The sequence below is a fragment of the Lepisosteus platostomus genome, chromosome 26 (assembly GCF_059453375.1).
Source record: "Lepisosteus platostomus isolate fLepPlt1 chromosome 26, fLepPlt1.hap1, whole genome shotgun sequence".
In the NCBI taxonomy this organism is placed as follows: Eukaryota; Metazoa; Chordata; class Actinopteri; order Semionotiformes; family Lepisosteidae; genus Lepisosteus; species Lepisosteus platostomus.
This window is the reverse complement of record NC_142636.1, coordinates 10,287,800-10,312,731: the sequence shown is the minus strand read 5'-3', so window position 1 is coordinate 10,312,731 and position 24,932 is coordinate 10,287,800. Positions and strand designations below refer to the sequence as shown.

Here is a 24,932-nt window from a genome sequence, read left to right as displayed (position 1 = left end):
TCTTGCTCGCAGATGACGTGGGTCTGCTCAGCTGTTCGGTTTCTTTATTTCTGGGTCGAGATGAGTGACTGAGCTGTGAAAACCCCCCCCCGCCCCTCTCTCAGCTGTCACTCACACCTGCCCCTGTCAATCACAGCCTCCGCGACTCCGCTATTGCTGACTCACCCGCGACCTGCCCGCTCATTGGCCGGAGCGCCGAGGAAGGGGTGGGGCCTGGGCGACACCTGGTCTCCTATTGGACGAGAGTGGCTTCCCCCTCTCCTAACGCAGATCAGAAATCCAAACTTTGCAGCGACGAGGGGAAGTTAGCGAAGGATAACAGAAACGCCTGGAGTGACTTTGTTTTCGGCTAATAACGGGAGTGCGGTAATTTGTGTTAAATGTTGATGTTTTCTGTGTTGTGGCGACGTCACAAAATATCAGAAATATGGCTGCGAAGGAGACGACGCACAGAAACAGCGCTCTTACTCCTGTTTCCGGGACCTGCGCTTTAGCTGTTGTGGGACCAATATTTTCTTGGTAACAACAGATGCGGGCAAGCAGTATATAACGGTGCGCCTCTGCAGCTGTGAGCACTTTCTTCGTGTTCAAAGCAAACGCGGAAGAGTTGTACCTGCTGTCTGGTCAGGCAGCTGGGCTGCTTTGTAAATACTGCGTGTGATTAGGTGCGCCGGAGCTCGGCAGCGCTGAGTTTAAGCCCGAGCGTCATGCTCTGGCCAGAAGCGTGTGTGTGTGTGTGAGTGAGAGAGAGAGAGCCGAGAAGCTGCTGTGTTCTGGGACAGTCTGGCCTTTTATGGTCATTTGAGCAGGAGGAGACAGAGACGGGCTGAGGGAGGTCGAGCCCGGTGGAGAGAGGGTACTGTTTCACCGGGTTAACTACCAACCCTTGAGGCCAAGTTAATGTTGTTAATTCAACACGAGTCGAAGAGGAGAACTAGCTGTAAAAAAAAACTCGCTGCTCACGACAGCAGAGTGGAACGAGTGGTCTAGATGGAGAACAGTCTTGTGGAGACCACCGTTTCCTGTCAGCTGTGTTTGTGCATGCTCCCTTCTGTGCCTGGTCTTGACCCAGAGGTGTGGAATCACGGTGTTTCATTCCTGCAGTACTAGGGGGAAGCCACTAGGGGGCGATGGATGACAACTCCAACAGTGGCGGCAGCACCAATGGCTCCTCGAACAACTGGACCATTCTGACCCCAGAGGTACGCGGGGATGCCAGTAGCACCATACACCTCATACAGCAGCATTGCCAGAGTTTAAAGCTCACCAAGGCAGGAACAGAGTCACAGAACACTGGTGATGAGGTCGGTGATGTCATTAAGGGCTGCCTCTGGTCCTCCGGAGCTGGGGCAGTGTCCCCTGGGTTTGAAGCTCTCTGTAAGACCGGTCCTGGTCCAGCAGGGCCCGGTGTTTGTTCTCCAGAACCTGAATCGTACAGTAAACCAGCATCAAGCTGACTGAGGTTGATCTGAGTGGTGCTGGCAGACATAGGACAGTCTGAGACTGAAGCTCCCCATCACTACTTTAAATAGTCAGCTGGAGGAGCAGAGGACTGGTGTCATTCAAGGGAGGCTTAATCACGCCCGAGAATTCATTAGTTTCTGAATTAAACGGCGTGTGCTCTTCGTGGCTAGAAAAGTGAGATCGAAATTTCTCGTCCGGCTAGTGACCACCTCACTGTGACCTTTGACCTCACTCACAACAGTTGTCTTTTCACAGGACTCTGTGGTGGAGAATGTGGGCCCGGGGGATGATGGGACGGATGGTCCTCCAGTGGCGGACCACAGCTCCGCGGAGGAGCTGAAAGGTAAAGATAACTTGATTACTTAATGCCTGACGTCAGGAGCTTATTTTCCAGACCATAAGCCATATTCCTTTTCACAAATTTCAGTTCAAGCCTGCGGCTTATTTTCAAATACATCGATTTTTTTTGTTTCCAATGGGATTGAGAACCGGGCATGGATCCGAGCAAGAGGCATCCTGCTCCTCGGGACTCCCCACGCACCCCCTGCACCTGCGCGCTGAGGGTGGGGGTGTGTGTCTGGGGTTCCTCATAATCTGGCCACTGTGTGTGTGTGGGAGTGCGCTGTCCTGGTCCGTGATCACTCTGCGTGTGTCTCCTGTCAGAGACCACCGAGGAGGAGGAGGAAGAGGCTGGCATCGCCGGGCTGAGGGCAGGGGAGACGCGCTCTGCGGAGGGGCTGCAGGTGAGCCCCGCTCTTGACTGGGGGGAGGGGACTGGTTGGCGCCTGGTGCTGGGGGTGGTGTTTGTCACTTCAGGAGCGGCGGTGCCGTGCTGTTCTGTCCCAGCTGCCGTTGACCCACAGTAGACGAGCGATGCGTGAAAGATCTTGTAGCAGAATGAGTCCTCTTTTTGGTTCTGTCCTCAGTGCCAAAAATGAGCGTTGCAAAGGGACCAGTGAAGGTTTGTTCCACGCTGAAAAGAGAAGAAAAGAAACAAAGTTTCTGCTTCACCTGAAGAAGGCTCCACAGCCGAAACTTTGTTTTCGTTTCTTCTCGTGCGAGTGTGAGGCGTGCGAGTGTGATCCTCACCGTTCCAGTGCACTCAAGGTCCATGGCCTGCCGGGAGCAGGCTTTCCCCAGACTGCCACTTCAAACGTGTGCTTTGTCATGCCCAGGTCTGCCAGGAGACGGCGACGGGGAACAGCGAGAGCAGCCCCAGCCCCGGCCCGGACTCCAACGTCGTGACTGTGCCCGCCTCCTCGCCACAGGAAGAGGAGGGGCACCAGGAGGAAGGGGAGGGCCCAGGGCTGTCCAGGAAGGTTGATGAGATTGGAAAGCAAGCAGGTACAGGGGAGGGAGCAGGCTGGGGAGAGGGGGGGGGGGGGGGGGGTCTGGGAGGAAGATGGGGTGAGGGAGAGAGGGAGGAGACTGGAGGAGCAGAGAGGGTTCTCAGTATTCCAATGTCTGTCATTAAATAGCCCCTCCCCCTGCTCACAGTCATTGGCTGGCTGATGAAGTGTGGTGTGTTTGTGTTGAAGTGCGATTGGTGGCTCCGCTGCTGAGGGGCCTGACCCTGTCAGGGTTCCGTAGATGGGGGAAGCGGCTGATTGGACGAGGAGGAAGAGGTACTGGTAGGCAGTGCCTGTGCAGCAGCCTGCATGCTGATTGGTGGAGAAGCATGTTCTATGTTTCGTGTTCAGTGTAAAACCAAATGAAAGGACAGCAGTTTGTCCATTTGTTAGTTATCCTGTTCGGTGCTTGAGTTGCATCATGTATACGCTTCATGTTTTTAATTAATAGAGGACGTAATATTGTATTTCACTGTTGCTTGTGTTGGTACTGAGTACTCTATTCTGTTGTGCAGACAACAGATAAGCAGTGTCTTAGGTGTGTTTGCTGTTCAGTTTTGATGAAGGAGTGTGAATGTGAAGATATAGATGAGCTGGACTAAGTGTCTTTACAGTGACTCTACAGCTCTGATTAATGATGAAGGAGTGTTAATATGAAGATACAGAGGAGCTGGACTGAGTGTCTGTACAGTTACTCTTCAGCTCTGATGATGATGAAGGAGTGTTCATGTGAAGATACAGATGAGCTGGACTGAGTGTCTTTACAGTTACTCTTCAGCTCTGATGATGATGAAGGAGTGTTAATGTGAAGATATAGAGGAGCTAGACTGAGTGTCTGTACAGTTACTCTGCAGATCTGATGAAGGGGTGTTAATGTGCGTATTTTACAGCAGTGTTTGTGTGTTGATCTGAGCAGAGAGACTAGTGTGAGTTTCCCACCATTTACAAAGCATCTGCTTTGAACTTTGCATGAAGTCTTCGTGACAGATGTCAGCTGCAGTGTGTTTTTGATCGGATGCCTGGAGCACAGCAGAGCAGTACACTCTGGGGTTTACTAGCAGTAAGAAACAGGAGGAACGTGATTACACAAAGAGTGGTGGAAGCGTGGAGCAGTCTGAATGCTCTCATTTGAACCCTTTCTTAGCTGTCGTGTACATAAATTACACAGGTTTTTAAATTACATGTGCCTTGCCTTTGAAATCCAGTCAACAAGCCTGAAACATCCAGCCTGCAGCTTACAGTAAAACCTGGAGTGGGTCAGACTGCAGCCCCCTGAAGAGAGCGGGCAAGTAGCTTTTGCCGAGAATGGCTCTCCCACTGCGCAGCTGGCCTGAACGGGAGTATGGAGATGACGATGCATTTGCATAGCAGTTTGGTGCTTTGCATTTTGTGTTTGCAGCAAAGTGTAATCTCTAAGAGGACAGATGCAAGATCTTTTCCTTTGACATGTCTGCCTGTACAGGTTTAATTAAAATAAAGTTTTGGGAAGTTGCTTTTTTTTTCTACTGCCGGCACTGCTATTATAAAACCTGGATCAGATTGCAGTGGACTGGGAGTCCGATTAAAATCCTAATAATAACTGATGCATGGTATCTAAACTTTTCTACTCTAGCTTATAGCACTTATAGCTACAATTGTCACAACTACATACACATGGCCTTCGGACTCCCAGTGCGCTGCTGTCTGATCCACTCCAGGCTTTAACCTGATTGTCCTCCTTGATTGGTGTCCCTGTTCATCCAGTGTCTCCCTCTCACCAGCAGAATCGGATTCAGACCCGGAGACTGGGGCAGGCCTCCGGAGACGGAAGACACACCACCTGGGGAGAGGAGAGGAGGAGGAGGAGGAAGAGGAAGAGGAGGATCAGGAGGAAGAGAGGGCGTGGAGGAAGGAGGGGGAAGGGGGACTTGGGCTTTCCCTGAACAAGTGCATCGTGGGAGCCCTGCTCTTGCTGGGACTGGGGATGATCCTGTTCTCCGGTGAGCGCTGCACATGTCCGGAAACCGACTCTCTGTGCGCAGCAGTCTGATCCACTGCAGTGACGTTTTACAGTGCTGTCTGTCGGAGGATCCAGGGGTTGATCAGACTGCTGTGCACTTGGGAGAGTAATCTGTTCTCGTCTGTGTGCGTGTGAGAGAAAGTACCAAATTTAGCAACTTGATTCAGGATCTCTCTCAAGAGCTAGAGCCGGTAGCAGTTTCTGGCTGCAACTAGCCAGACTTTATAAGCACCATGACCGCACAAGCAGTGAATATTAGCTACTGTGTGGCTCCTTCCAGACTCTCGGCAGAGGCTCATTTGTGGCCGATGGCGGTCGCAGGCGGATTTATTGTTGCTGCAGTAGCTACCGTTGCCTCTTCCAAACAGCGTTGTGTCTGCAGGTGACCTGGTGGACGATGAGAGAGGCCGCGTGACCCTCCTAGAGCCCCGGACTAACCTCGCTAAGCTCAGCCTCACTCTCCAGGGAGCTGCGGGCTGGCCGGGTTTGTAGGGTTGAGATCTGGCAGGTGTAACCCCTCTGAAGCTGATGGCGATTCAGGAGACCTAGAAACCCTCTCAAGGCTGTGTCCCCTGGTCTGGAGCTGGTGACCGCTCGTCTGATTAGTTTGGCGTGAGCGTTCTCCTTATGAGCGCTGGTGTATCGCACCGCATACCACTGTACACCTTTGCACTGGCCTGTCAGGTGTATCACTGGACGTTACCTGTGTGGCGCAGTAGAAGAGTGACATGCTCTGGATTGAAGCCCTGTCTAGCTCTTTCAACTGTACAGTATGTGCACCTCAGTGGAGACAGGTGAGCACACGCCAGTGTGACTCTGTAGCACCCCTGTGCACGGACCTGCAACGCTGTGTGACTGCCTACGTGGGTCTCTGTCTATAGACTCTGTGTTGTTTGTGTTCCCTTAGGGTTGGATGAGGAGGTGGATCTGAGGGAACTGCATGAGAAGGATCTTTATGGACAGCAGGTCAGTGTTCATCTTTCCTCCTCCCCCTTTCCATCCCTCTCTTTCTGTTTGGATGCCAGTCCAGAATCCATAAGCCCAGCCCAGTGTGACATCTGTGACGAGCAGTCGTGAACTGCGGAGGGTTCCCAGACTGTTTGCCAATATAACCCTGCAGTCAGTGGTTCTGCTCTTTCATATGAATCTGTCCTTCTGTTTTCTTCTCTCTTCCTGTGCCTTGTGCTCCAGGACGAAACCGGTTCTGCCCCGGACCCACGGTCGGCGCAGTTGATGGCTTCTCTGCTAGACAAGCTGGCCCAGGAGAACCAGCAGATAACCCTGCTGCAGGCCGAGCTGCAGGTCGGCACCGGAGTGGTCTCGGGCGCCGCACCCCGGCGCACAGCTGACCCTGCAGGCGGTCTCTGAAAGAGCTTCTCCCTCTCCGCCAGGCCCAGAAGGAGGAGCTGGCGCTGGCCCTGCGCGGGCTGGAGGAAGGAGGGGGTTTGGCCCAGGAGAACGAGCGGCTGCGCGCTGAGCTGGCCTCCCTGCCCAGCCTGCAGGGGGAGCTGGAGAGCCTCAAGGCCAGAGTGACAGAACTGACGCAAATCACAGGTACTGAGTGGGGAAAGAAGAGAAGGGGTGATACAGCCCAGGCCAGAGTGAGAGTGATACAGCACTGAGACAGACAGAAATACAGCCCGGGCCAGCCTGAGAGTGATACAGCACTGAGACAGACAGAAATACAGCCCGGGCCAGCCTGAGAGTGATACAGCACTGAGACAGACAGAAATACAGCCCGGGCCAGTGTGAGAGTGATACAGCACTGAGACAAACAGAAATACAGCCCAGGCCAGCCTGAGAGTGATACAGCACTGAGACAGACAGAAATACAGCCCAGGCCAGTGTGAGAGTGATACAGCACTGAGACAGACAGAAATACAGCCCAGGTCAGCGTGAGAGTGATACAGCACTGAGACAGACAGAAATACAGCCCAGGTCAGCGTGAGAGTGATACAGCACTGAGACAGACAGAAATACAGCCCAGGTCAGCGTGAGAGTGATACAGCACTGAGACAGACAGAAATACAGCCCAGGCCAGTTAGAGAGTGATACAGCACTGAGACAGACAGAAATACAGCCCAGGCCAGCGTGAGAGTGATACAGCACTGAGACAGACAGAAATACAGCCCAGGTCAGTGTGAGAGTGATACAGCACTGAGACAGACAGAAATACAGCCCAGGCCAGCGTGAGAGTGATACAGCACTGAGACAGACAGAAATACAGCCCAGGCCAGTGTGAGAGTGATACAGCACCGAGACAGACAGAAATACAGCCCAGGCCAGTGTGAGAGTGATACAGCACTGAGACAGACAGAAATACAGCCCAGGCCAGTGTGAGAGTGATACAGCACTGAGACAGACAGAAATACAGCCCAGGCCAGCGTGAGAGTGATACAGCACTGAGACAGACAGAAATACAGCCCAGGCCAGCCTGAGAGTGATACAGCACTGAGACAGACAGAAATACAGCCCAGGCCAGTGTGAGAGTGATACAGCACTGAGACAGACAGAAATACAGCCCAGGTCAGCGTGAGAGTGATACAGCACTGAGACAGACAGAAATACAGCCCAGGTCAGCGTGAGAGTGATACAGCACTGAGACAGACAGAAATACAGCCCAGGTCAGCGTGAGAGTGATACAGCACTGAGACAGACAGAAATACAGCCCAGGCCAGTTAGAGAGTGATACAGCACTGAGACAGACAGAAATACAGCCCAGGCCAGCGTGAGAGTGATACAGCACTGAGACAGACAGAAATACAGCCCAGGTCAGTGTGAGAGTGATACAGCACTGAGACAGACAGAAATACAGCCCAGGCCAGCGTGAGAGTGATACAGCACTGAGACAGACAGAAATACAGCCCAGGCCAGTGTGAGAGTGATACAGCACCGAGACAGACAGAAATACAGCCCAGGCCAGTGTGAGAGTGATACAGCACTGAGACAGACAGAAATACAGCCCAGGCCAGTGTGAGAGTGATACAGCACTGAGACAGACAGAAATACAGCCCAGGCCAGTGTGAGAGTGATACAGCACTGAGACAGACAGAAATACAGCCCAGGTCAGTGTGAGAGTGATACAGCACTGAGACAGACAGAAATACAGCCCAGGCCAGCGTGAGAGTGATACAGCACTGAGACAGACAGAAATACAGCCCAGGCCAGTGTGAGAGTGATACAGCACCGAGACAGACAGAAATACAGCCCAGGCCAGTGTGAGAGTGATACAGCACTGAGACAGACAGAAATACAGCCCAGGCCAGTGTGAGAGTGATACAGCACTGAGACAGACAGAAATACAGCCCAGGCCAGCGTGAGAGTGATACAGCACTGAGACAGACAGAAATACAGCCCAGGCCAGCCTGAGAGTGATACAGCACTGAGACAGACAGAAATACAGCCCAGGCCAGTGTGAGAGTGATACAGCACTGAGACAGACAGAAATACAGCCCAGATCAGTGTGAGAGTGATACAGCACTGAGACAGAGAGAAATACAGCCCAGGTCATCCAACAGTACTGCTGTCCCATTCTCTGCCAGAAGCCCACTCTGCTGCCCCTGTGCCCAACCTCACTGTGCAGAACGTCTCCACTGCACCCCCTACAGATGAGCCGGGGCACCGCAATGACACCCCAAGTCAAGAGAGCCCGGTTGCCGGGGAGGCGGAGGAGAGCGCGGGAGGAGGAGACGCCCTGCAGCAGGAGCTGGAGAGACAGCGCCTCCTGCTGGCCGAGAGCCGGCGGCGCCTGGAGGGGCTGACGGGGGCGGCGAGGGAGCGGGGGGGGAAGAGGGGGGTGAGGGAGGGGCTGGCGGAGCTGGAGAGGAGGCTGTCCGCCGAGATCGAGCGGCTGGGGAAGGGAGCGCCGGGGGAGAGGAGGGAGGAAGGGGGCCAGAAGAGGCGCTGGGAGGAGGCGGAGAGAGGGGCGCGGAGAGAGGGAGAGGCCGGGAAGAGGAGGAGGAAGGAGGAGGAGGAGGAGCAGCAGCAGAGGGCTGGGAAGGAAGGGAAGGAGGGGTGGGGAGAACAGGAGTGGGAAAGGGGAGGAGAGGAGAAGCAGAGAAGGAAAGAGGGGAAGAGACCAGGAGAGAGGGGGAGGAGGGAGGGAGAGGAGGGGTGGAAGGAGGGAGAGCAGAGGGGGTGGAAGGAGGGAGAGGAGAGGGGGAGGAGGGAGAGGAAGGAGGGAGAGGAGAGGGGGAGAAAAGGGGGAGAGGAGAGGGGGAGGAGGGAGAGGAAGGAGGGAGAGTGGCTCAGGCAGAAGACGGAGCAAACGGAAGAAGGGATGACGAAGGACAAGGCCAGGGCGCAGAAGAAGGAGAGGCCGGAGCCCAGATCCAAACAGGACCACCACTGGCAGGGGCCCGGCCGGGCGGCGCCGTCGCCCGGGAAACCGGCCCACCGGCACCACGACCACAACGCCTTCTGGAAGCAGCAGGGCGAGAGGCTGCGCCACTACCGCCCCCTGCAGGGCTGCGGGGGTCCGCGGGACTGCGCCCGCAGGGAGGGGCTCCACCCCGTCGAGCTGCCCGCCTTCCAGGCCCTGCTGGGGGGCTACCTGCGCCGCCTCGGCGGGGGGGCCGGGCCGGCCGAGCTGCAGCGGCTGACCCTGGACTTCTTCCAGGACGGCCTCTTCGCGCACCAGCGGATGTCCTTCCGGGACTTCGCCGAGGACGTGGGGGAGATCCTGGAGGAGCTGGCGGAGAGGGAGGGGGGCGGTGAGGGCGAGGGCGAGGAGCTGGAGCGGTTCATGGAAGGGTTCGAGAGGGAGGCGCTGAGGAGGTTTGCCATCCCGGGACACGGACACAGACACGGAGAGAGGGAGCGAGAGGGGAGGAGGAGAGGTGAGTGGAGGGACACGACGGAGGAGAGAGGGACTGGGAAAGAGGGAGAGACTTGGAAAACTGATAGGAAAAAGGGAGAGACTGGGAAAAAGACTGGGAAAGAGGGAGAGACTGGGAAAACCAAAAGGAAAAAGGGAGAGAGTGGGAAAGAGGGAGAGACTCTGAAAACCGAAAGGAAAAAGGGAGAGACTGGGAAAACCGATGGGAAAAGGGGAGAAAGTAGCAAAAAGACTGGGAAAGAGGAAGAGACTGGGAAAACCGAAAGGAAAAAGGGAGAGAGTGGCAAAAAGACTGGGAAGGAGGGAGAGACTGGGAAAACCGAAAGGAAAAAGGGAGAAACTGGCAAAAAGACTGGGAAAGAGGGAGAGACTAGGAAAACCGATAGGAAAAAGGGAGAAACTGGGAAAACCGATAGGAAAAAGGGAGAGAGTGGGAAAAAGACTGGGAAAGAGGGAGAGACTGGGAAAACCGAAAGGAAAAAGGGAGAGACTGTCAAAAAGACTGGGAAAGAGGGAGAAATAAAAGGGAAACAGGCAGGGAAAAAGATTGGGGAAGGACAAGAGCCTGGAAGAGGGAGGGCGACAGGGAAAAAGACTGGGAGAGGGGGGCAGGTTGGAAGAGGGAGGGGGGCAGAGTGAGCGAGAGGGAGAGGTGACTGCAGCGGCCAGGGGTTCGACGCGCTGCCTCTCTCTGGCTCACAGGCAGGAAGCCCAGCCCCGCCGAGCCGGACCACAGCCAGGAACAGCAGCGCCCCCCGGTGGAGCAGGACTGGCACGCCCGCAGCAACGAGAAGCACAGGTGGGCCGAGCCAGCGGGCGGCAGCGAGTAGAACAGACAGGCCAAACTGGACCGGGGACATCTGGACACTGGCTCCTCCCTCCTTTCCGGGCTCTTCCGCAGCAGCAGTGTCACTCGGACCCGCGCAGAGGTTCATCAACCATCCCACCAATGAAGCCACTGAGGTTGGCAGGGCAGGGAAATGTCTGGCTCCCCCTACAGGACGAGGGCTCGGTGGCACCTTTTATTTTGAAAATCTTTCATCTGCGGCTCTCAGATCCAAAGCCTTCGTGTTCTTCAGGAGCTGGAGAGCCCAGGGTTCGAATGTGGATTTAATTGACTTAATGAAATCCAAGGAGTAGCAGAGAACAGATAGTGGATTTTTTTGGGTTGCTTTTCACCAGAGTTTGTGTTGGGGTGTTTTTTTTTTCAGAAGTCAGGAATGGTGAGGGGAGGGTGGCGGGTTTTTCGCTCCTGCTGGATGGTTTCAGTGGGGGAAATGCCTTTCTTTTTTTCTGGGAGGAAAATAAGGGAATGGAGCTCAGGGCTGTGGCTGGGTTGCCAGACACCTGCCACTCTTGGTGTAGAGAAGTGCTTCTTGATAAAAAAAAAACTGGGACATGGGAGCTGTACAGACCTGACTTGGTGTGTTAAATTATTTTGTTCCCATGTAATTAATGACCCCAATTAAGCAATTAAGGCTTGCGTGGTGGGGTGGTCTTTTGACTTGGGCTTCTAGGGTTGCAACACTGAACTTGGACAGTGAGTCACGCCACCTTCGCTGACCTGGAGAAAATCCAATCAGCGAAATGTCAGCTGTGGCACGAAGGCCGAGACCCGACTTCCCAGAGGGGGGAGCTGCCCTGGCCTGCCTGGAGAAGTTGGGGTGCAGGAGCGTGTTGGGGGGGTTCGGTGATTGCAGGCCCTGGTCTCAGGCCTACTGAACTGTTATTACATTTCCTGCTGAACAGAGTGACTTCTGACCCCCTCCCCCCCCCTCTAGAAATGCCTGATTGATGTTGTTTATGTCTTTGTATAAAAAATAAAGTTTCTTCAACGAGTAGCCGAGGTCTGGTGTGGGTTGGGAGGGGGTGTGTGTACAGAGGGAGGGAGGGAGATGAGTATAGGAGAGAGTGAGAGAGAGGAGATTATAGTTGGGTGGGAGGTGAAGTATACAGTGACAGTATATCCTGATCAATACTGGTTAAAAAGCAGAGACTGGCTGCTGTAACAATGGCCTCTAATACACAGAATGGCCCAGACTGATCCAAGATCTGGTTCAGGAAGAGGTCACGACCGAGAGGCTCTGCCAGGCGCTATGTACTGCTGTGTCTCCTCTCCCAAGAGCACACCTCGCTGTGCAGAGAGAGGGGGTGGAGGGGTTCACCGGACGCTCACCGCCCTGGTCCTTGTCCTGCGGGCTCACGGCCGCACCCCGTGGAGCAGGTGTCGCCTGCAGTGAGACTGTCCTGCTCCAGGGAGGAGCGCGGCGGGACAGGCCTGGCGCTAATCACAGCAATTAACTGGCTCCTTAAGTGGCCTCGCGAACGACTGCATTTTCCCGGGCTGGTTGGTAAAGGCAAGGTAACAAAAGCACTCGGCCCAAGACAAAGCACAAACAGGGAACAGAGCCCCATGGAGCCCCTTGTCCGGGCAGCGGGAGTGAGCCTAGAGAATAGTCTTCCTGGCACCAGGCCCGGGATTTTCCAGAGCCCAGAACGGGCTGATAGCGATCAGAGCCGCCCTCCCAGCCTGCTTGGAACAGAGCCGCAAACTGCTGAGTCGACTCCCGACACAAACACACCCAAGCTGCTCGTTAACGGCCAAAAACAGCAATCAGGCGCTGCGGCGATCTTCGCCGAGTCAGCGCTTTCCAGAGGCAGAGAGGTGACGACTTCAGCAGAGGGCAACCGGGCTGGGCGCGGGGGGGGGCATCCTGCCTGCCTGCCTGCCTGCGTGTGCTGTAAATGAGGATTTGAGGGGTCAGCGTCAGGTGTGAAACTTGCCCCCACCATGAATCCAGCCTGGAGCTGGGGTACGGGACGTCCAGATCCCCATACCCAGAGCCCTACCCCTTCCATCGCCCCTCTCTGAACCCCTGGCGCGTCCTGCGTGGGAATGGGTTACAATGCTATAATGGTGTTCTGAGTATAACTCCAGGTTTGGCTTCCTTGCATTGGTTGCCAGTTAGATTTCAAACTGATTCTGGGATTCTGCTGCAGTTCACGTTGGTCATTCCAGCCACATACAGTACAAGTACACAGTGGACCGAAGTATCGTTCCTCCTGGTCCACGGTGCAAATACAGGCAGGGCACTGACAATAGACATTATAGACAGGATACACATAGGGCAAAGTGCAGACAGTGAAAATTACAAGGCAAATACGAATATACGAATACCAAATACAAATACATCATACAATATACACAACACACTGGGGGATTTAAAGATGATGCTGGTCTATATGGCTTGGGACTGCACACACTGGGATCAATCCTCCTCTCCATCTCTTTTGCTCTAGACTACAGCGGGGGCGTTCCCCTGCCCTGTCTCTTCTCTGAACCCTTTCGAAGGCTAGAAAATACCTTTTTTGTGGTTCATCCATCCATTTTCTAACCGTTTCCTCCAGTGCCTCCATAACGCAACACTTCTTCCAACCTCACACAACACACTACACCTCACACGGTGCAAGACACACACACACCGAGTGCAACACACTTCACACAACGTGCAGGCTCACCTGCCTGCACCCTGCAGGCTGCCCCTATCATCCGGGAGCAGCGTTCCCAGGCAGATCCCGCAAAAACAGCTGCTGCGTCAGCCCGCTATGTGGGGGTGGAGGTGGGGGGGGTCGAGTCCCCCAGCCCTGGGAACACCCAGCTCCTAGGGATCCCAGCCCATACGCGGACTCGGACCAGCGTCCCGAGATGAGTGAGCAGGACCCTGGTGTGTGCGTGCGTGTGTGCGTATGCGAGAGAGAGGGGGGTCCCCACACTGCAAGGCATGTGTCTCCTCTTTAACCCCAAGGATCCCACACTCGTTGTTAGGGGGGTGTGGGTGTAGGGAGTCAACACAACAACAGAGTGGGAATCACTGATTTACACATCTCAGAGTCAGAGTCACAGACTCACCTGTGTGAGTGTGAGTATCTGTCTGAGACTGACCTCTGTGTGTGAGTGTGATTCACCTGCATGAGTGTGAGTATGTGTCTGAGATTGACCTGTGTGTGTGTGTGCGTGCGTGTGTGATTGACGTGTGTGTGTGATTGACCTGTGAGCGTGATTCACGTGTGTTTGTGTGTCTGAGATTGACCTGTGTGTGTGAGTGTGATTCACCTGTGTGAATGTGAGTGTGTGTCTGAGATTGACCTGTGTGTGTGAGTGTGATTTACACGTGTGAGTACGTGTGAATGTATTTTACCCGTTTGTGTGTTTTATCTGCATGAGTGAGAGCGATTATAATTTACCTGTGTGTGTGATTTATTTGTGTCAGACTTACCTGTGTGAGTGTGATTTACCTCTGTGAGAGTGATTGTTATTCACCTGTGCATGTTGTATAAGTATGATTTACCTGAGTGAGTGTGATTTACCTGTGCGTGTGTGTGTGAGATTTACCTGCATGTGAGTGTGATTTACTGTACCTGTGAGTGTGTGTTTGACCTGAGTGTGATTGACTGTACCTGTGAGTGTGTATGTGTGTGTGTGATTGACCTGAGTGTGATTTACTGTACCTGGGAGTGTGTGTTTGACCTGAGTGTGATTGACTGTACCTGTGAGTGTGTGTGTGTGTGTGTGTGTGTGATTGACCCGAGTGAGTGTGATTGTACCTGTGAGTGTGTGTGTGTGTGTGTGTGTGATTGACCTGAGTGTGACTGACTGTACCTGTGAGTGTGTGTGTGATTGACCTGAGTGAGTGTGATTGACTGTACCTGTGAGTGTGTGTGTGATTGACCTAAGCGTGCTTCACCTGTGTGTGGGGGGGACTGACCTATAACTGCACAGATTCTCTTGCTTGAGCACAAAGTCCTCCTCCTCTACTATCATGGAAAAAGAAAGGCAGGAGAGCCCGGAGAAGGAAAGAGAGTGATCTGTTTTCCGCTGACTTCAGGCATTCTGGCAGAGGCGGAGGGTATAAATCCCGAGGGGGAGAGACAGGACTCTCACAGACAGACCTGTCACAGCTCGTCTCTGCGCCCGCTGCCGCCGCCTCACAGGTGAGTCTGCTCCTCCGCTGCCTCTCTCCCTCTCCCTGGAGTCTTCCCGGATGATCCCCTCCTCTTTCCTTTCCCTCTTCTCTCTGGAGCCATACTCCAGGGTTTTCCACCTGCTCTTAACAAGGAGGAAGCACATTTCTGATTGCTTTACACAAAGGGTGGTGGGTGTCTGCAGCACGGTCCTGTTGAAGCTGATCCCCTGGTATCTTTCAAAATGCATCAGGATGAGATCCTGGGCTCAATTAGCTACTGACTATTGATTAACCAAATGACTGAAACAGGCCCGACTGGCCACCTGTCCTCTCTGACCAGCCCCATGTTCTAAGTGCTAATTACTTCAGACGAACTGATCTGGGGTCTGCTGGCCGCGATTCTGCAAGCTGGCACGCGCTGGCTACTGGTCAAGCTAACGAGAGGTCTCTGGTTCGCTCACGCCAGGGTTCAAACGCCTTGCAGAAGCTCACCAGACCTCACTGGACCTTTCCGAACCGCACTGAACCTCACCACAATGGAGGCAGCCATCAACACCCTGGTCAACCAGTTCAAGACCTTCGCTGGCAATGATGGCAGCGCCGACACCCTGAGCAAGGAGGAGCTCCGCAGCCTGGTGTCCTCCCAGCTGCCCAACTTCGTGAAGGTGACCAGCCCAGGCCTCTCAATACCTGTCTTACTTCCTGAGCTACCTGTCTCTCTACCTACCTGTCTGTCCCTCTATCTACTTGTCTGTCTCTCTACCTACCTGTCTGCCTATTTCTTTCTATCTACCTGTCTGTCTCTCTATCTACTTGTCTTTCTGTCTCTCTAATTCCCTGTCTGTTGGTCTCTGCCTGTCTGTTTCTCTACCTACCTGTCTGTCTATCTACCCGTCTGTCTCTTTCTGTCTTCTGATGTTCTGTCAGTCTGATGTTTAAAATTCTGGATGACAGATTCAGCAGTAATGTCACTCATTAGAAAAACTGTTTTGATTAAGGCTTCTGTCCCAACCTGAAACGGAGATGCCGAGGGCATTCGTGCGGTTTCCAATGACTAGTGCCCAGCAATGCCAGAGTCTGTACCTCCGCTCGGACTGGGCACCCCAGTCGGGGTTAATGAACTCTAGAAGGCCCTCTTCTGTCCCGACTGGGCCACCCAGCCGAAGTGACAAAAACACAGCCATCCAGAACCAGAACTGACTGCTCACTCTGGACTGCCCTGTGGTTTCACTGAATTTGTTTAAACCATCTGACTCCTGTGTCCTAGCCCTGTCCTCCTGTCTCTCCCTCCCTCTGCCCTACCTCACTCCTCTCCAGCTCTGAGTCAGCATGTTTAATGAGTGACTAACCCTGCCTGTTCAGTCCCAGGAAAGTGTGCCCAGTGTCAGCCTTCTCTCTCACTAGTGTCCTGTCTCAATTCCACTCTGGGTTTGAACGGTCTGTCCTCCCTCATGTTTCCCATGATTCCCCTGGTCCAGCAGTGTCTCTCTCCTTCGTCTGATCAGTGGGGCTGCTGTGTGTCCCCCAGTGGGGCTCTCCTTCAGTGGGGCTGCTGTGTGTCCATGGGTGGGGCTGTGCTTCAGTGGGGCTGCTGTGTGTCCCCCAGTGGGGCTATGCTTCAGTGGGGCTGCTGTGTGTCCCCCAGTGGGGCTGTGCTTCAGTGGGGCTGCTGTGTGTCCCCCAGTGGGGCTGTGCTTCAGTGGGTAGTGAAGTTGGTCCCTCCAGCTAGTGAAGCTCCTTGGGCTCCTCTGGGGTTAAAGGTGTCATATATATATATACAGATAAGGAACTGTTAATGATCACTATTAAAAAACACAGTCCTGCTTGTACTTCTTGAACGTAATTATACAAGAGCTGCATGAAAATGCCAGTTTGTGTCGACTTCCTGCAGAACTCCAGCGACCCGGCGGTCATCGACCAGCTCATGAGCTCACTGGACCAGAACAACGACGGGGAGCTGACCTTCATCGAGTTCTGGCAGCTGATTGGCCGGCTGGCCAGCAAGCACGGCGGCTTCAGCCAATAGGAGCTTTGGGATGGATGGATGGAAGGGCGGGCGGGTAGGTGGGAATGGACTGGCCCCCGACGTGCAACGTTTCTCTCTTAGTCTTCCCCATTTTTGCTGGGTGCTCCTGCTGCAGTGTTCTTAATAAACGTGACCTGTTAAACTCTGCGTGCTGTGTGCTGTGTGTTTCCTGAGCCCGATGTCGGTTAGGTGCCCAGAATACTGAGAGAAGCTTTGGAAAAGGCAGTTGTTTTGATGTCCTTGTGTCTGAGCTGTTGCGCCGTGCCAGTGAAGCCGACTTGATGCAGAAAATCACTTTCTACACAGATACAAAGCTTCCAGCTGATGCAAAGCACTTTGACAACACCAGAGAACTAAAGTCTAACCTGTTTCTACACTACAGAACCAGAGCCCAGTACAGCTCTAGAGTTGAGAGTGTAGTTTGAGAGTACAGTACTGGAGTCCAGTACAGCTCTACACTACAGAACCAGAGCCCAGTACAGCTCTGGAGTAGAGAGTGTAGTTTTACAGTACAGTACTGGAGTCCAGTACAGCTCTACACTACAGAACCAGAGCCCAGTACAGTTCTACAGTACAGTACTAGAGTCCAGCCCAGTTCTACACAAAGAACTAGAGTCCAGTAACATTCTACACTATAGAACTAGAATCCAGTCCAATCCAACAGTAAAGAACTAGAGTCCAGTACAGCTGTACAGTACAGAGCTACAGTCCAGTCACATTCTATACTACAGTACTAGAGTCCAGTCCAGCTCTAGTGTACAGACCTACAGAGTCCAGTAAAGTTCTAAGGTACAGTCCTAGAGCCCAGTGACAACCCACAACCCGGTCCGGTTCTGCTACAAGCCGTACGTGGCCAAACCGGTTCTGCGGGAACAGGGCGAACCCGCCTCTTCCTTCCTGCGCCTGTCCGGCCACGCTCGCTGCGCCCCCCCTCCTCCTCCTCCTCCTCCTCCTCCTCCGCCCGCGGAGGAGCGCCCGGGACACGCCCTGTAACCACACAGCCCGACCGCGGAGGCGCAGCTCGGCTCACGGAAGAGACGCCTCACCTACGGCACGACCCGACCCGGAGAAGGGAGACGACCCGAGCTCGTGAAGCGAAGACGCCGAGAAGCCGCAGGACGCGCGGGCAGAGAAGCAGTCACCCCCGGCGAGAGGGAAAAGAAGAGATCCGGCCGTCTTCGGTGAAGGTAGGTGTGTTCTCGCACAGTTCTCCCGATTCCCGGATCTCGCAGGGCGCCGCCACGTTACTCCCAAGCAGCCCGGAGGAGGTTAAGAGGGGCCGGGGCTGTGGTCCCGGTCGGATTAGCGCGGTACACAGCCCGAGTGTCTCTGCCGGTGCAGAACGGGGGGTCCCCCTACTCCCCCACCACCCCGAAACAGGCGTGCGGATATTCTCTCTGACTTCTTGGGCTTGGCGTGCGGAGCGCTCCCTCTCTTTCCGCGTATGGGTGGCTTATATATATATATAAAAAAAACTTTAAACAGAACTCCCGTATAACACCTCCCCCCACCGCTAACTAAGAAAATACAAATAAAATGTCCCCCGTAAGTAATGGATTTCATAAAGAACTTCTCGAGGGTAGCAGCGATCGATCACCGCGGCCAGACCCCACCCGTGCGAGGCCGCTCGGGGCGTGGGGGCTGCGCGCTGGCGGCCGCGGGCCAGTGTGAGGGGCTCAGGGGAGAAGCCGTTTCCGTCCTGCCCGTTTCTGCAGCGAGTTGAGCCGGGGATCCACTGCCCCTGTGCCTAAGAAGAAGCCAGGGCATTGGCTTCAACAACACCACCGGCCAGCTTGTTCCGCGCTCCCACCACTCTTTGTGTAAAGACACCCGCAACCCTATCACTTCTGTTTTTCAATGTCACCTGTCCACCTCTCTCTCCAGTCTGTCCATCTGTCGTATGTCTCTCTGTCCACCTCTCTCTCCAGTCTTTCCATCTGTCAATATGTCTCTCTGTCCATCTCTGTCTCCAGTCTGTCTATCTGTCAATATGTCTCTCCGTCCACCTCTTTCTCCAGTCTGTCCATCTGTCAATATGTCTCTCTGTCCACTTTTCTGTGTCTTTGTCCTCCAGTCTGCCCATCGGTCAGTGTGTCACTCTGTCCGCCTCTCTGTCTCCTCCAGTCTGTCCATCGGTCAGTATGTCACTCTGTCCACCTCTCTGTCCAGCCTGTCCATTGGTCAGTATGTCCTTAACTAGAGCCCAGTGTGGAAGCACTCTTTAGACCTCGGTCACTCTCATGTGATGTGAAACAGCTGTTTGTTTTTGCACTGTGCCTGTTGAGCAGGGAGTGAGGTCTTGTGGAGGGTCAGTGAGCTGCAGCAGTGCGAATGTCAGCCAGCAGGGAGCGCTGTACTGTCAGGCACCTGGGGAGGTGGCTTTGTGGTGGGAAGGCCTGGCACTAGAATGCTGTCTAGGATGAGCCGGCGCTCGCTAACCCATGTCAGCTCACAGTCTGCATCCGCTGCCGCAGAGCCTGCTGGGCCGTTTCCCATGAGCCCCTGGCTTGTGCAAGAGCCCAGGCAGGTTCCGGCCTGCGTCTCCCGGGAGACGGTTCGTTCACGCAGGAAATGGGTGCTCGCTCATTTGGCGCACCTGTTGGGGGGAGGGGGTCTAGCACAGCTCTGAAAGTACCCCAGGCCCAAACACACACGCGCGCACCCCCCCCCCCACCAAATAAAAGTGTTCTTTTCGGGTGATCCTGCAGCCTTGGGAAACAGAACCCCCCGATTTACTGCCACTGAGTAATGGGGAGCTGTGATGTTAAGGATCAAAGAATCTGAAAGAAAGAAAGAAATTATTGAGGAAATTCTCGTTAAAGAAGGATGAGACCCACTGGCAGGCGATTTCTTCTCCTCTGTGCCAGCAGGGAAATAATCTGTATATTGCACAACACCCAGCACAAAAGAGAGCAGGCACCAACACAACGCCTGATTCAGAGCCATGACACAGACAACGATATTAGCACAACAGGGCTTAGAGGTGTTGCAGGTTGTAACTGTGACCCCTGCGCCTTATGTTCTGCAGTTCCTGTCCAGATTGTGTCACACAGTGCTCTTGTACTGCTGCCAGAACTATGTGCCCCGGTGTGAGAGGGAGGGGAAGAGACTCACACTGCCAGCACACTCTGCGTCTCCGTGCCCTGTAAATCAGTCCAGTGTCCTGGGGTCCAGAGAGTAACACTGACCCTCCTGTCTCACCTAGCAGGCTGCTCAGTGTCCCCCTGTGTCGGTCCGAGATGGAGGCAGCGATCCAGACCATGGTGAAGACTTTCCAAACCTCCTCCAAGGGGAAGGACTCTCTGAGTGGGAAAGAATTCCAGAAGCTGGTCCAGACCCAGCTGAGCAACATCCTGTCGGTAGGACTCACCGGATGGCCTCCTGATCATTCCTCTGAGACCAGTGTGGCCAGTACTGCTCTGGTGCTGGTCCGCACAGGGAGGTTCTGGGCAGTGATTGTGTGTCTCCTAACTCCTCCCTCTCTCTCTAATCCTAAGTCTTTCTCCCCCTCTATTAAAACCCTGTTTTCCCCTCTTTATCTCTGTTTCTGATCACCCCAGTACTTGCTCTGCTACACTGGCCACCAGTGACTTTTTAATTCGCTGTGTTAGTGGAGCCAAGCTGTGTTCTGAACCCCGTGGAGAACCTCAGTGCGCATGGCGCTATGTTAAAATTTCTACTTTTGCTCTCTCAGTGCGTATTGAACCCTTTCCCTTCTCCCTCTCTTTCTGCCAGGACACAGAGAGTGCCAAGGCAGTGAAGGAGATGAAGGAAGGGCTGGACACGAACAAGGATGGCAAAGTGAGCTTCCAGGAGTTCATGTCGCTAGTGGGCTACATTGGCGGCATGCTGAGCCAGCAGCGCAGCTCGGAAACGGCTAAGTAGCTGGAGGAGCCATCATGACACATCTGGCACTCCTGCCTGCTACAGCTACACACCTGGCACTCCTGACACAGCTACACACCTGGCACTCCTGCCTGCTACAGCTACACACCTGGCACTCCTGACACAGCTACACACCTGACACAGCTGACACAGCTACACACCTGGCACTCCTGACACAGCTACACACCTGGCACTCCTGCCTGCTACAGCTACACAACTGACACTCCTGCCTGCTACAGCTACACACCTGACACAGCTACACACCTGACACAGCTACACACCTGGCACTCCTGACACAGCTACACACCTGGCACTCCTGCCTGCTACAGCTACACAACTGACACTCCTGCCTGCTACAGCTACACACCTGACACAGCTACACACCTGACACAGCTACACACCTGGCACACCTGACACAGCTACACACCTGGCACTCCTGCCTGCTACAGCTACACACCTGGCACACCTGACACAGCTACACACCTGACACACCTGACACAGCTACACACCTGGCACTCCTGCCTGCTACAGCTACACAACTGACACTCATGCCTGCTACAGCTACACACCTGACACAGCTACACACCTGGCACTCCTGCCTGCTACATCTACACACCTGACACAGCTACACACCTGGCAACCCTGCCTGCTACAGCTACACACCTGGCACTCCTGCCTGCTACAGCTACACACCTGACACACCTCACTGCAGCAGCTACACACAGACACACCTGACACTTGCCTGCAGCATCTACACACCTGACACACTGGCTGCAGAAGCTACATACCTGACAGACCACCACACTACAACACTGAGCACCTGCACAGGCAGCTGTACCCCAGCATGTAACAACACTACAGTGCTGCTCACAGATAAACACTGCAACACTAAAACACTACAACACTACAACAGCGAAGCACTACAACCTTGTATGACCCAGGCAGCACAGTTCCACAACAGCACAACAACGCAACTGACTGTCTGTGTGTGTGTGTGTGTGTGCGCGTGTGTGTTGCTTTACCAACACAAAAGGCCTGGCTCTGTTCTTATCTTAAGAGTAATTGCTTTCAGCTTTTGTGCAGAAATAAATTTGACACTTGACCATACAGAATGTTTTGTGTGTTTTTTACTCAGTTATGACCTGCTCAGAAAAGAAACCCCCCAAGATCTGTAAGGGAACAGTCGAGGGGTTTTCTTGGTTTGTCTCGAACAGTAGACAATTCTGACACAGAATTGATAAATACTTACACTGCTGCAAACAGGATTTCCATCCATTCATTTTCTAACTACGTTATCCAGAACTTCACCAGTCAGGGCCTCCTGATAATCCCCCTCTCTGAACTGGCTTCATCACTCTGCTCTCCTCCCCACTGAGAGCTGGTGTGTGGGGAGAGGACTGGCGCACTCTGGCTGCCGTCACATCATCCAGGTGGGGGCAACACACTGGTGGTGGTAGTGGGATTGCTCATTACCTGTAAAGCTCTTTGAGTGGAGTGTCCAGAAAAGTGCTATTTAAGTGGAAGGAATTATTATTACTAATACAAGGTTGTGGGGGAGCCGGAGTCTATCCCAGCAAGCAACGGGCACAAGGCAGGGTACACCCTGGATGGGACACTAGGCCATCACGGGGCAGACAGACAGACACAGACATGCGCACACTCGCACCAGGACCAGTTTCCTCGGAAGCCAATTAACCCACTAGTTTGTCTTTGGACTGCGGGAGGCAACCGGAGCACGAATTTGTGGAGCTGGAATGGAAACCAGGAGCAGGACCCTGGGATCAGGAATGGGAATCCTGTGCCCTGAAGTAAGAGTTGATATTGGAGAGAGGGGGGTGTATTACTCACCTGTGTCCACCAGAGGGCGCTTCTCTGGCTGTTCGTCCAGTAGCATCTGGACCAGCCTTAAGAGTGCTGTCACCGCTACAGCAGGACCACTTTTGCACAAAGCAAACTGTTAAAAGTGTCTCTCTCGTCATCTACTAGCTCTTTAGTCATCCACCAGCTCAACCTTTTATTAACACCATCCCAACATATCTTCAGTGTGCACATTTATTACTAAATATACAATTGCAGTATTGCTGTAAGCACGTACTCTTACTACTCACGATAGTGATGCTATTACTGTGGCTACTATTGATACACCTGTTACTACAGCTGCTGCTACTGTTGATACAGATGCTACTACTGCTTCCTCTGTCACTGTTTCTGCTACTATTAATACAGCTGTTACTACTACTGCTCCTACTGTTTCTACAGCTGTTACTCCTGTCACTACTGCTTTTACTATTGATACTCCTGTCACTATTTCTGCTACTATTAATACAGCTGTTACTACTACTGCTCCTACTGTTTCTACAGCTGTTACTCCTGTCACTACTGCTTTTACTATTGATACTCCTGTCACTATTTCTGCTACTATTAATACAGCTGTTACTACTACTGCTCCTACAGCTGTTACTCCTGCTTTTACTATTGATACTCCTGTCACTATTTCTGCTACTATTAATACAGCTGTTACTACTACTGCTCCTACTGTTTCTACAGCTGTTACTCCTGTCACTACTGCTTTTACTATTGATACTCCTGTCACTATTTCTGCTACTATTAATACAGCTGTTACTACTACTGCTCCTACTGTTTCTACAGCTGTTACTCCTGCTTTTACTATTGATACTCCTGTCACTATTTCTGCTACTATTAATACAGCTGTTACTACTACTGCTCCTACTGTTTCTACAGCTGTTACTCCTGCTTTTACTATTGATACTCCTGTCACTATTTCTGCTACTATTAATACAGCTGTTACTACTACTGCTCCTACTGTTTCTGCAGCTGCTAATCCTGTCACTATTGCTACATCCTCCATCTTGCTGTTACTCTGCGGCGTCTGGGGGTGACCTGTGAGCAGCCAGAGAGTGGCGCTGCAGGATCAGCGCTGGTCATGCCCCTGGCACGGTGCCACGCTGCCAGGAATGGGCACATGATTCATTACAATCACAAGACCCAGAAACGAGGGGGGGGGGGGGGGCTGAGAGCCCCAACTTCCTGTTGACAGGAGCTGCTCTTCCAGCTGTGTGACGCAGCCCCTCTGCACCTCGCCACCCACCCGCCTACCTCCCTCTCGTTTGGCTGATTTACTTGTACCCGTGCACGGCTGCCTGCCTGCTCACGTGCCCACCCAATCCCACTCGGATGGCAGGACGCGGATGTCAGCTCAGCGGCGGAGCAGCAGGAAAACCCGGATCCATGGACCGGACACGGGAAGGACTGGATTGAACCTGGGGAGGGATGCGGAAACAGCCAGGAAGAGAGGCTGGCACAGCCGGCACAGCTGGATGAAGACAGATGAGCACAGGATTCTGGGAAGGGGACCGACACAGACTTGAGGAGGAAGAGGATGATGAAGATGAGAAAAAACCGATGCTTAAATCTCACAGCACATCTCAGTTGACTGTGCGTTGTGGGGTGTGTAAGTGTGTCAGGCTGCTTTTTTTTAATCGATTGATGCTGAGGTTTTTTTTTGGGCACAGGATGTTGTTGTGTTGTCAAGGAGATGGACACAACAACCCCCCCCCCCCCACCCCCACCCACCAACTGCCTCGGTATGAATCAGGTCATCTGGTAATCTGGCTCTTCCAGGTTACTGCCCAGAGTGTGATTTCCAATATCTCTGTCTGTAACAGAGACACAGATCACAGTGAGACTGGGGCTCCTTTACAGCTCTCTGTCTGCCCAGACTGGCAGTGAGATTAATATCCTGACTCTGTAAGGGCTGTGTCTCTATCTGTAACACTGACACAGATCACAGTGAGACTGGGGCTCCTTTACAGCTCTCTGTCTGTCCCAGACTGGCAGTGAGATTAATATCCTGACTCTTTAAGGGCTGTGTCTCTATCTGTAACACTGACACAGATCACAGTGAGGCTGGGGCTCCTTTACAGCTCTCTGTCTGTCCCAGACTGGCAGGGAGATTAATATCCTGACTCTATAAGGGCTGTGTCTCTACCTGTAACAGAGACACAGATCACAGAGAGACTGGGGCTCCTTTACAGCTCTCTGTCTGTCCCAGACTGGCAGTGAGATTAATATCCTGACTCTATAAGGGCTGTGTCTCTACCTGTAACACTGACACAGATCACAGTGAGACTGGGGCTCCTTTACAGCTCTCTGTCTGTCCCAGACTGGCAGTGAGATTAATATCCTGACTCTATAAGGGCTGTGTCTCTATCTGTAACACTGACACAGATCACAGTGAGACTGGGGCTCCTTTAAAGGTCCCTGATCCCATCCCATTGATAATGGAATGATTGGTTTGATTAAACCAAAAAAGTCATCAATGCTCAAATCACTCCTCTTTTGTGTGGTAGAAACTATTATAAAGTGCCTGGCAAAGAGTGAGAGTGTG

At 53.3% G+C, this 24,932-nt stretch overlaps 3 protein-coding genes across 15 annotated transcripts; all 3 read left to right on the top strand.

The window, feature by feature from the left end:
* The first annotated feature begins 205 nt into the window (after positions 1-205).
* On the top strand, positions 206-11,490 carry LOC148640055 (pre-B-cell leukemia transcription factor-interacting protein 1-like). Of its 9 annotated transcripts, none has more exons than XM_088620345.1 (13): positions 206-366; positions 1,105-1,202; positions 1,720-1,817; positions 2,135-2,207; positions 2,640-2,808; positions 3,003-3,095; positions 4,577-4,792; positions 5,720-5,778; positions 6,004-6,114; positions 6,204-6,366; positions 8,355-8,925; positions 8,971-9,650; positions 10,352-11,490. In XM_088620345.1, exons 2-13 carry the CDS (start codon positions 1,131-1,133, stop codon positions 10,477-10,479), a joined length of 2,433 nt encoding a protein of 810 aa, XP_088476471.1. In that variant the 5' UTR covers positions 206-366; positions 1,105-1,130; the 3' UTR covers positions 10,480-11,490. The 9 variants fall into 9 exon arrangements, with proteins under 9 accessions (XP_088476471.1, XP_088476473.1, XP_088476470.1 ...); XM_088620347.1 differs by having other exon boundaries at positions 2,132-2,207; positions 3,003-3,089; XM_088620344.1 differs by having other exon boundaries at positions 2,132-2,207; positions 3,003-3,089; positions 4,574-4,792.
* Positions 11,491-14,481: 2,991 nt separating this feature from the next.
* s100a11 (S100 calcium binding protein A11) lies at positions 14,482-16,786 on the top strand. Its single transcript, XM_088620908.1, has 3 exons — positions 14,482-14,641; positions 15,080-15,278; positions 16,505-16,786. The coding sequence occupies exons 2-3, from the start codon at positions 15,150-15,152 to the stop codon at positions 16,637-16,639; spliced, it is 264 nt and encodes an 87-aa protein (XP_088477034.1). The 5' UTR covers positions 14,482-14,641; positions 15,080-15,149; the 3' UTR covers positions 16,640-16,786.
* Positions 16,787-17,612: 826 nt separating this feature from the next.
* LOC148640053 (protein S100-A16-like) lies at positions 17,613-21,636 on the top strand. Of its 5 annotated transcripts, none has more exons than XR_015930601.1 (4): positions 17,614-17,826; positions 19,845-19,998; positions 20,375-20,577; positions 20,789-21,636. XR_015930601.1 is itself a non-coding variant. In XM_088620827.1 (3 exons), the coding sequence occupies exons 2-3, from the start codon at positions 19,879-19,881 to the stop codon at positions 20,522-20,524; spliced, it is 270 nt and encodes an 89-aa protein (XP_088476953.1). In that variant the 5' UTR covers positions 17,613-17,826; positions 19,848-19,878; the 3' UTR covers positions 20,525-21,636. The 5 variants fall into 5 exon arrangements, 2 of the variants coding, with proteins under 2 accessions (XP_088476953.1, XP_088476951.1); XR_015930600.1 differs by having other exon boundaries at positions 20,772-21,636; XR_015930599.1 differs by having other exon boundaries at positions 17,615-17,826; positions 20,375-20,633.
* The last annotated feature ends 3,296 nt before the right edge of the window (positions 21,637-24,932 follow it).